Here is an 11,290-nt window from a genome sequence, read left to right on the forward strand (position 1 = left end):
TGGATAGCTATCAGGGAAAGACTTTAAAAGACAGGATGAGGGAGAGGCTTGTGGGATGTGTGCTCATGGCTATCCTTCTGATTGGTTGTGCTTGTGCTCAGTCACTCAGTGGTGTCTGACTCTTTGTGGCCGCATTGACTGGAGCCCACCAGGCTCTTCTGTTCATGGAATTTTCCAGGCAAGAATACTGGAGTGGGTTGCCACTTCCTACTACAGGGGTTCTTCCCGACCCAGGGATCAAAACCCCATCTCTCGCATCTCCTGCCTTGGCCAGGAGACTCTTCACCACTAGTGCCACCTGGGAACGTGGTGTTTAATTGAGAGTCAACATCATCAACTTTCTGCTTTCAACTGGCCTTTGGTCTACTTGCCAGTGGTCCGCATAAAATTAACTTCTCCCACCTGGTAGGGATTTCAATATCTGTAAAACATGTCATGATATTATCTATAGCCCCTGAAGATGTTTTTGTTTCTGATTTCTTTTTGTTAGGCAAAGAACTTTTGATTCTTTTTTCTTTTTACTGGAGTATAGCTGGTTTACAATGTTGTATTAGTTTCAGCTGTACAACAAAGTGAATGAATAACACATATACATATATCCCTTCTTTTTAGATTCTTTTCCCACACAGATCATCACAGAGTATTGACTGGAGTTCCCTGTGCTATTCAGTAAGTCCTTATTCATTATCTATTTTAATATAGTGTGTATATATCAATCCCAAACTCCCAATTTATTCATCCCCCTTTCTTTCTGGTAACTATAAGCTTATTTTCTACATCTGCGACTCTACTTCTGTTTTGTAAATAACTTCATTTATACCCTTTTATAAGATTCCGCATATAAACAATATCATATGATATGTCTTTTTCTGTCTGACTTAGTATGGCAATTTCTAGGTCCATCAACATTGTTGCAACTGGTATTATTTCATCCTTTTTATGATTGACTAATATTCCATCAAATATATGTACTACATCTTCTTTATCCATTCCTCTGTAGATGGACATTTAGGTTGTTTCTGTGTCCTGGCTATGGTAAAGAGCACTGCTATGAAGAGTTGGGTGGATGTAGCTTTTTGAATTATATAACAATCTTCTCCAGGACATGCACAGGCAGACTGTTGGATCATATTGTTGTTGTTGTTTTTCAGTTACTCAGTTCAGTTCAGTTCAGTTCAGTTACTCAGTTGTGTCCAATTCTTTGTGACCCCATGGACTGCAGCACACCAGACTTCCTGTCATTCACTATCTCCCGGAGTTTGCTCAAACACATATCCATTGAGTCAGTGGTGCTATCTAACCATCTCATCCTTTGCCACCCACTTCTCCTCCTGCCCTCAATCTTTCCCAGCATATGGGTATTTCGATATGGTAGCTCTATTTTGAGTTTTTAAAGAAACTTCCATACTGTTCCACAGTGGTTGAATCAATTTGCATTCCACCAACAGTGTGGGAGGGTTCCCTTTTCTTCATATCCTCTCTAGCATTTACTGCTTGTAGATTTTTTGATGATGGTCATTCTGAGGATGTGAGGTGATACCTCAATGTAGTTTTGGTTTGCATTATAGTTAGTGATGCTGAGCATATTTTCATGTGCTTTTTGGCCATCTGTGTGTCATCTTTGGAGAAAAGTCTATTTAGATCTTCTGCCCATTTTCTTGACTGGCTGTTTATATATATATATAAATATATATATATATACACACACACATATACATAAATATATATACACATACATGTATAAATATAGAGAGAGAGCTGTATGAGAATTTTGTATATTTTGGAGATTAATCCTCTTGTTGGTTGCCTCATTAGCAAATATTTTCTCCCACTCTGTGTGTTGTCTTTCTGTTTTTTGTTTGTTTTTTTATGGTTTCCCTTGCTGTTCAAAAACTTTTAAATTTATTTAGGTCCTATTTGTTTATTTTTATACTTTCATTACTCCAGGAGGTGGATCCAAAAATATTTTTAATTAATTTAAATTGGAGGCTATTCACTTTATATTAGTGGTTTTTGCCATACATTTATGGGTATACATGAGTCCCCCATCCTGAACTCCTCTCCCACCTCCCTCCCCATTCCATCCCTCAGAGTTGTCCCAGTGTACCAGCTTTGAGTGCCCTATTTCATGCATCAAACTGACACTGGTCATCTATTTCATACATGGTAATGTACATGTTTCCATGCTATTCTCTCAAATCATCCCACCCTTGCCTTCTCCCACAGAGTCCAAAAGTCTGTTCTTTATATCTGTGTCTCTTTTGCTGTCTTGCATATAGGGTCATTGTTACCATCTTTCTAAATTCTATATATATGTGTTAATATACTTTATTGTTTTTCTTTCTGATTTACTTCAGTCTGTATAATAGGCTCCAGTTTCATCCACCTCATTAGAACCGATTCAAATGTATTCTTTTCAATGGCTGAGTAATATTCCATTATGTATATGTACCACAGCTTTCTTATCCATTTGTCTGCTGATGGACATCTAGGTTGCTTCCATGTCCTAGCTATTATAAACAGTGCTGTGATGAACATTGGGGTACACATGTCTCTTTCAATTCTGGTTTCCTCAGTGTGTATGCCCAGCAGTGGAATTGCTGGGTCATATGGCAGTTCTATTTCCAGTTTTTTATTAAGGAATCTCCACACTGTTTTCCATAATGGCTGTACTAGCTTGCATTCCCACCAACAGTGTAAGAGGGGTCCCTTTTCTCTGCACCCTCTCCAGCATTTATTGTTTGTAGACTTTGATAGCAGCCATTCTGGTTTTGATTTGCATTTCTCTGATAATGAGTGATGTTGAGCATCTTTTCATGTGTTTGTTATCTATGTGTATGTCTTCTTTGGAGAAATGTCTGTTCAGCTCTTTGGCCCATTTTTTAATTGGGTAGTTTATTTTTCTGGTATTGAGCTGCATGAGCTGCTTGTATATTTTGAAATGAATACTTGCTATTATTGTCAGAGAATGTTCTTCCTATGCTTTCCTCTAAGAGTTTTACAGTATCCAAACTTACATTTAGTTCTTTAGTCTATTTTATTTTTGTGTTTGGTGTTAGGGAATGCTTGAATTTTATTCTTTTTATGCTGTCAAATTTTTCAGCACCACTTATTGAAAAGACTATCTTTTGTCCATTGTATATGCTTGTCTTCTTTGTCAGAGATTAGATGACAATTGATGCGTGGGTTTACCACTGGACTTTCTATCCTGTTCCATCGTTCTATATTTCTGTTTTTGTGCCAGTACCATACTGTTTAATTGCTATAGCTTTCTTGTAAAGTCTGAGGTCAGAGAGCCTCATTTTTCTGCCTCATACAGCTATATTTTTCTCTCTCAAAGTTATTCTGGGTATTCATGGTCTTTTTTGTGTCCATACAAATTGTAAAATTCTTGGTTCTAATGCTGTAAAAAATGCTATTGGTAACTTGATAGGGATTGTGTTGAATCTATAGATTTTCTTGTGTAGTATGGTCATTTGACCATATTGACTCTTCCAAAAAAAAAAAAAATACATGGTCTACCTCTCCATCTGTTTGTGTTATCTTTTACTTCTTTCATCTATACCTTATAGTTTTCTGAGTACAGGTCTTTTGCCTCCTTAGATAGGTGTTATTTCTAGGTATTTTATTCTTTTTATGCAATACTAAATAGGATAATTTGTTTGATTTCTCTCTCTGATATCCTATTGTTAGTATATAGGAATGCAACAGATTTATGTGTATTAACTTTGTAAACTTTAATATTACCAAATTCATTGATGAGGTCTACTGGTTTTCTAGTAGTATATTTAGGATTTTGTATTTATACAGTCATATTATCTGTAAACAGTGAGAGTTTCACTTTATATTTTCCAAACTGGATATTTTTTCTTTTTCTTCTCTGATTGCCAAAGCTAGGACTTTAAAAACTATGTCAAATAATAGGGACAGGAGTACACATCCTTGTCTTGTTCCTGATCATTGAGGAAATGCTTTCAGTTTTTCACTGAAATAGGGCACTGTTAAGAATGATATTTTCTGTGAGTTTGTCATATATTTATTATGTTGAGACAAGTTCCCTTTATGCCTACTTCCCTGAGACATTTTTCATAAAAATAAGGTGTCACTTGTAACTTCTCCTTTTTCATTTCTAATTTTATTGATTTGAATCTTCTCTGTTTTTTACTTAAAGTGTCTGGCTAAAGGTTTACCAGTTTTGTTTGTCCTTTCATTTTAATCATAAATGGGTGTTGAATTTTGTCAAAAGATTATTCTACATCTATCGAGATTTTTTCATAGATGTTTTTCATTCTTCAGTTGGTTAATGTGGTGTGTCATGCTGATTGATTTGCATATACTGAAGAATCCTTGCATCCCTGGGGTGAATCCCATTTGATCATGGTGTATGATCTTTTTGATATAGTTGGGTTCTATTGATATCTGGTAGTGTTTTGTTAAGGATTTTTGTGCCTATGGTCATTGGTGATATTGGCCAGTAATTTTCTTTTTTGAGCATATCTTTGTGTGGTTTTGGTATCGGGGAGATAGTGGTGCCATAAAATGAACTTGGGAGTGTTTCTTGCTCTACAGCTTGATGAAACAGGAGGAGGATAGGTGTTAACTCTTTAAATGTTTGATAGAATTCTCCTGTGGAGCCATCTGGTCCTGGACTTTTGTTTTCTGGAAGTTTTTAAATCACAGTTTCAAATTTTCAGTTTTCCTGGAGAAGGCAATGGCAACCCACTCCAGTACTCTTGCCTGGAGAATCCCATGGAGGGAGGAGCCTAGTAGGCTACAGCCCATGGGGTCGCAAAGAGTCGGACACGACTGAACGACTTCACTTTCACTTTTCAATTGTAGTGTTTGTGTTTGGTCTGTTCATGTTTTCTCTTACTTCCTGGTTCAGTTTTAGAAAGTTGTACCTTTCTAAGGATTTGTCCATTTCTTGTAAGTTGTCCATTTTATTAGTAAATAGTTGCTTGTGGGAGTCTGTCGATCCTCTGTGTTTGTGATGTCAGTTGTAACTTATCTGTTTTCATTTCTAATTTTATTGATATGAGTCCTCTCCCTCTTTTTCTTGATAAGTCTGGATAAAGGTTTATCAATTTTGCTATCAGTTTTTAGTCTCATTGATATAAAAAACAAAACTCATTGATCTCTTTTATTGTTTTCATTTCTATCTCATTTATTTCTGCTCTCATCTTTAAGATTTCTTTCCTTGTACTAACTTTTGTACTAACCTTGTATAACTAGTTTCTGTTAGTTTTTTATTACCAAGTTAACAATCCCTACTTGTTAAAGTAATTTTTATCCTTTGGTCTGATCTATAAGCAAGTAGCCTAGGAGATCTGAGGCTCAGAATGTCTATCCCGAGAGATAACTCCAATCTCTCCTGTGCATTCTCCAACCTTCCCAGCAGTGGCTGAGACTTATGGACACAGCAGGAGAAGCATGAGGACTGGTCATGTCCAGGATCATGATCTGAATCAGCAGTGAGGGCTCTACCAAGAGCTCTTCAATGGCTCATTGAACACTGAGTATGTTCCCCTTTCTGTGTATTAACCCAGTGATCAGCCTCGGAAATAAAGGGAAGAGACAACCCAGAAAGAATACAGAACTTGATTAAATGGTAATGTTTCATATCATAGACAATTCAGTGCCTTAATCTTTTATCAGCGTCTGGAGACTCCTGATGTATAAAATGAGAAAACTGAATAATACCTCAGAGAAACAGCAGTAAGTTTACACTGAAAGCCTCTTTATTTTTGACCATATCTTTAGAAACATCCAACCATGGGTAACTTCATATGTCAAAAGCTCCAAATCCACCTAATGAATTTAGGTTCATCTTTCTGGCTCTTTAGGACACTTGTCCTCTAAGCCCCCTTTTCCTCTCAGAGTCAACTTTTCCCTCTGCAATCCTGCACCTTTGCTGAATCACTTTTTCTTCTCATATTCACATTGAGAAGATATCTGAAACCATGAGTTTCTATTCCCTTATGATGCAACTCTGTACTAGCTTTTAGTATCCAACAAAATTTGTCATATAGGCAGTCAACTAGGCAAGGATATTTCCCTGGTATATAATGGGCTCAGGATGATAGAATGCATGACCTTCACACTGTGGACAGGAGATAGAGCTAATCCAAATGGTCCTGGGACGTCCTAAATCCTTCAGAATCTCAAACAGTTCAGCCCGACACTGTGCAAGTCTCTGTGGTTGATGGATTCCCCTAGAGAGCAAACTGTCCTGAGGTACAGGATACAGCTCTTTATTTAAACTGGGCAATGCAGAGGTGTGTCGCAGCATCTTCTCCATGATAGCCATGGAGAGGAGGTTTCCACACATGCTGAAGGACTTGAGCTGGAAGCAATGGCTCAGGGCAGGCAGGATGGCTTCAAGATGGAAGTCACTAATCCCACACATGTTTAAGTCCAGTTTTTCAAGTGTGCCTGCAACTTTCTCCAGCAGAACTGAGAGGCGCTCAGCATTGGCGTATGTCAGGAGGTCACCAGTCAAATCCAGGCTCTTTAGCTGACTGATGTTTGGACATTGGGACAGATGGGTCAAGTCTGAATCCGTAAGGAGAGAGTGAATTATAGCAAGGTTATCCAAGGGAGTCATCAGGCACCTGGGGAGAAAAATAGCTGTCTTTTAAAATCTGGGGTGGACTGTAACCTCAAGTTAAGAGATAAAAGATCTGTCCAAGGCCAAGTGTGGTCTGACCATCTGATAATGATCAAACCCAGAATGCCCAATTTTATTTCAACCAGAATCATTTCATCCGGATTAAATACACACAGTCTCAAATACTCTCTTTCATTAGGTATCAAGAACAGTAAAACATATTCCACTTCATTATGAGGATGAATAAACATAATGGAATAGACTAAAACAAATTCAGGACAGCATGACATCTTGTTGCAACCAAGTACGTGCTGTGCTGTGCTTAATTGCAGTCAAGTCCAACTCTTTGTGACCACATGGTTTGTAGACTGCCAGGCTCCTCAGTCCATGGGGATTCTCCAGGCAAGAATACTGTGGTGGAGATTCTCTCCAGGGGATCTTCCCAACCCAGGGATCGAACCCCGGTCTCCCACATTGCAGGCAGATTCTTTACCATCTGAGCCACTAAGGAAGCCCTAATAAAAGTATGAGCATCACTGAATTTTGGTCATAAGAGACATACTTAAGGGGCGGTCCTAAGATTGTGGAGCAATAGGACAGGGAGACCACTTTCTCCCCCACAAATTCATCAAAAGATTGTTTGAATGCCAAGCAACTTCCACAAACCAACTTCTGAACACTGCTGGAGGACACCAGGCACCCGGGAAGGCAGCCCATTCTCTTTGAAAGGAGATACGACAAAATATAAAAGACAAAAAGAGAGACAAAAGAGGGATGGAAACCTGTCCCGGGGAGGGAGTCGTGAAGGAGAAGTTTCCAAACACCAGGAAACCCTCTCACTGGCAGGTCTGTGGGGAGTTTTGGAATCTCAGAGGGCAGCATAACCGGGAGGGCGGAAAAAAAAATAACACTGAATATGCACCTAACTGCAACTCCCAGCAGAGAAGTAGCCCAGAAGTTTGCATCCGCTACACCGAGTGGGGGCTGAACAGGGAGGCGTGGACTGCATGCTTAGGGTAAGGACTGGGCCTGAATGCCCTGAGGACAATCTGAGGGAGCTAATTTGAGATAGCAACTGAAACTGTGGGATAGCCAGAAACAGAAAAAAAAAGAGAGAGAGAGAGAGTACATTCCCTTGAAAAGTTCTAACCTAAGGTGCAGCCTGGCCTACTCACAGAACACAGGGCTGAGCGAACACCAAAGGAGAGCTAGCTGGCTGTGGACCGGCCCATCCCCTCGCCAGAGGAAGAGAGGCAGGCGGGCAACAGCCAGAGTCAGAAGACAAGGGGCAATTTCAGCCCCAGAGATGGCATCCTACACCAAACTGTGAGCAGGCTCCCAGTTGCTAACCAAGTCTTTCTGGGATCCTGGATGACTGACATCTGCCAGGAGGGTCTCAGCCAGAGATCAGCTCCCCAGAGGAGACACATGGCACACCTGAGACGGTGCTCTTGCAGTGCACCCAGGAAACTGAGCAGGGACCGGGGAGGTGATTAAGACACACTGGCCACCCGGGACAGTGCACTCACCAAGCACTGGTCGCCTGAGCTGCTTGGACCTGGGAAGGGCACAAAACACACGCCCACCTGAATCTGTGCCTTTGCGGCATACTTGAGAACCTGAACCTGAGCAGTTTAGCCCTCAGAAGTGCACAAAACCCAGGGCCCACTTAGGACAGTTCCCCTATAGAGCAACCTGGAGCCTGAGCAGTGTAGAAAGCACAGGCTGCGGTGAGCTGAGGCAAACCCAGTGTCGTCCATACACTGCAAATTCCCCACACACGCCAGTGATATTTGTTTACAGTGTTTCTCCCTCCCCATATCCCAACTGAACAAGTGAGCCTAAATAAATGATCACCTTCGCCCCCTTGTGCCAGGGTGGAAATTAGAAACTGAAGAGACTTGCAAACAGAAGAAGCCAAAATAAAGAAGAGAGACCCGCCCTGGAAGTGACAGGTGCAACAGATTAAAACCCTGTAGTTAGCATTGACTAAGCATTGGAAGGGGCCTATAGACCTTGAGAAGAAGTATAAGCTGGAACAAGGAACTATCTGAAACTAAACTGACTCCACACTGCCCTCAACAGCTCCAGAGAAATTCCCAGATACAGTCTCACTATTATCACTTTTTAATTTTTTAGTTCTTTATTACTCCTTTAATTTTCATTTTTAAAACTTACTATTACTTTTCAAAAAAGACCCTATTTTTAAAGCAAATTTCATATATATTTGTTATAGTTTTTGTGATTGATTTTGCTTTGTATTTTTAATATTGTATCTTTGAGAGTCTAACCTCTACTCTAGATTTTTAAGCTTTGCTTTTTGGTATTTGTTATCAATTTTGTACCTTTAAGAATCTATCTTCAGTACCCATTTTTACTTAGGGATATGATCACTGAATTGGTTGCTCTCTCCCCTTTTGACTCTCCCTTTTCTCCCCCGGGTCACCTCTGTCTCCTCCCTCCTCCTTCTCTTCTCTACTTAACTCTGTGAATTTCTCTGGGTGTTCTTGGCTGTGGAGAACACGTAAGAGAACTGATTACTGGCTAGACTGGTCTCTCCCCTTTTGACTCCCCCTCTTCTCCTCCTGGTCACCTCTATCTCCCTCCTTCCTCTTCTCTTCTTTGTGTAACTCTGTGAACCTCTCTGGGTGTCCCTCACTGTGCAGAATCTTTTCACCATTAACCTAGATGATTTATCATCTGTGCTGTATAGATGGAGAAGTCTTGAGGCTACTGTAAGAATAAGACTGAAAGCCAGAGGCAGGAGGCTTAAATCCAAAACTTGACAACACCAGAAAACTCCTGACTTGAGGGAACATTAATCTACAAGAGCTCATCCGAAAGCCTCCTTATCTGCACTGAAACCAAGCTCCACCCAAGAGCCAACAAGTTCCAGAGCAAGACAGTGCCATGCTAATTCTCCAGCAATGCAGGAACAGAGCCCTGAGAGTTAAAATATAGGCTGCCCAAAGTCACACCAAAGACATAGACACTTCAAAGCTCACTACTGGACACTTCATTGCACTCCAGAGAGAAGAGATCCAACTCCACCCACCAAAACACCAACAACAAGCTTCCCTAAATGGGAAACCTTAACAATCCACTAGTCCAATTCCACTCACAAGGAGCAACCTCTACAATAAAGAGGAACCACAAACTTCCAGCATACATAAAGGCCACCCCAAACACAGCAATCTAAACAAAATAAAAAGGCAGAAAAATATCCAGCAGGTAAAGAAACATGATAAATGCCCACCAAACCAAACAAAAGAGGAGATAGCGAGTCTATCTGAAAACAATTCAGAATAATGATAGTAAAGATGATCCAAAATCTTGAAAACAAAATGGAGTTACAGGTAAATGGACTAGAGAAAAGGATTGAGAAGATGCAAGAAATATTTAACAAAGACCTAGAAGAAATAAAAAAGAGTCAATCAATAATGAATAATGCAATAACTGAGATCAAAAGCACTCTGGAGGGAAGCAACAATAGAATAGCTGAGACAGAAGATAGGATAAGTGAAATGGAAGGTAGAATGGTGGAAATAAAGGAAACAGACAGGAAAAAAGAACTAAAAGAAATGAGGACAACCTCAGAGACCTCTGGGACAATGGTAAACACCCAAACATTCAAACCATAGGACTCCCAGAAGAAGAAGACAAAAAGAAAGGCCATGAGAAAATACCTGAGGAGATAGCAGTTGAAAACTTCCCTAAAATGGGGAAGGAAATAGCGACCCAAGTCCAAGAAACCCAGAGAATCCCAAACAGGATAAACCTAAGGTGAAACACCCCAAGACACATATTAACAAAATTAACAAAGATCAAACACAAAGAACAAATATTAAAAGCAGCAAGCGGAAAGCAACAAATAACACCCAAGGGGATTCCCATAAGGATAACAGCTGATCTTTCAATAGAAACTCTTCAGGCCAGGAGGGAATAGCAGGACATACTTAAAGTGATAAAAGGAAATAACCTACAGCCCAGATTACTGTACCCAGCAAAGATCTCATTCAAATATGAAGGAGAAATCAAAAGCTTTACAGACAAGCAAAAGCTGAGAGAATTCAGCACCACCAAACCAGCTCTCCAACAAATGCTAAAGGATCTTCTCTAGACAGGAAACACAAAAAGGGTGTATAAACTCAAACCCAAAACAATAAAGTAAATGGCGACAGGATCATACTTATCAATAATTATGTTAAACGTAAATTGGTTGAATCCCCCAACCAAAAGACAAAGACTGGCTGAATGGATACAAAAATAAGACCCCTATATATGTTGCCTACAAGAGACCCAACTCAAAACAAGGGACACATACGGACTGAAAGTGAAGGGTTGGAGGAAGATATTCCATGCAAATAGAGACCAAAAGAAAGCAAGAGTAGCAATACTGATATCAGATAAAACAGACTTTAAAACAAAGGCTGTGAAAAGAGACAAAGGACAACACTACATAATGATGAAAGGATCAATCCAAGAAGAAGATATAACAATAATAAATATCAGTTCAGTTCAGTTCAGTCCCTCAGTCGTGTCCGACTCTTTGCGACCCCATGAATCGCAGCACACCAGGCCTCCCTGTCTATCACCAACTCCCGGAGTTCACTCAGACTCACGTCCATTGAGTCAGTGATGCCATCCAGCCATCTCATCCTCTGTCGTCCCCTTCTCCTCCTG

The 11,290-nt window shown here is 40.1% G+C and overlaps 1 protein-coding gene across 1 annotated transcript in view; it reads right to left on the reverse strand.

Annotated features, from left to right (window-relative positions):
* The window catches only part of LOC104996123 (melanoma antigen preferentially expressed in tumors-like), a 44,498-nt gene that overhangs the window by 23,275 nt on the left and 9,933 nt on the right, over positions 1-11,290 (reverse strand). The window contains exon 3 of the mRNA XM_010850249.1: positions 6,226-6,611. Coding sequence (XP_010848551.1) covers positions 6,226-6,611 — 386 coding nt within the window. The remainder of the gene's footprint in view (positions 1-6,225; positions 6,612-11,290) is intronic.

Source organism: Bison bison, unplaced genomic scaffold, assembly GCF_000754665.1.
Source record: "Bison bison bison isolate TAMUID 2011002044 unplaced genomic scaffold, Bison_UMD1.0 scf7180017864289, whole genome shotgun sequence".
In the NCBI taxonomy this organism is placed as follows: Eukaryota; Metazoa; Chordata; class Mammalia; order Artiodactyla; family Bovidae; genus Bison; species Bison bison.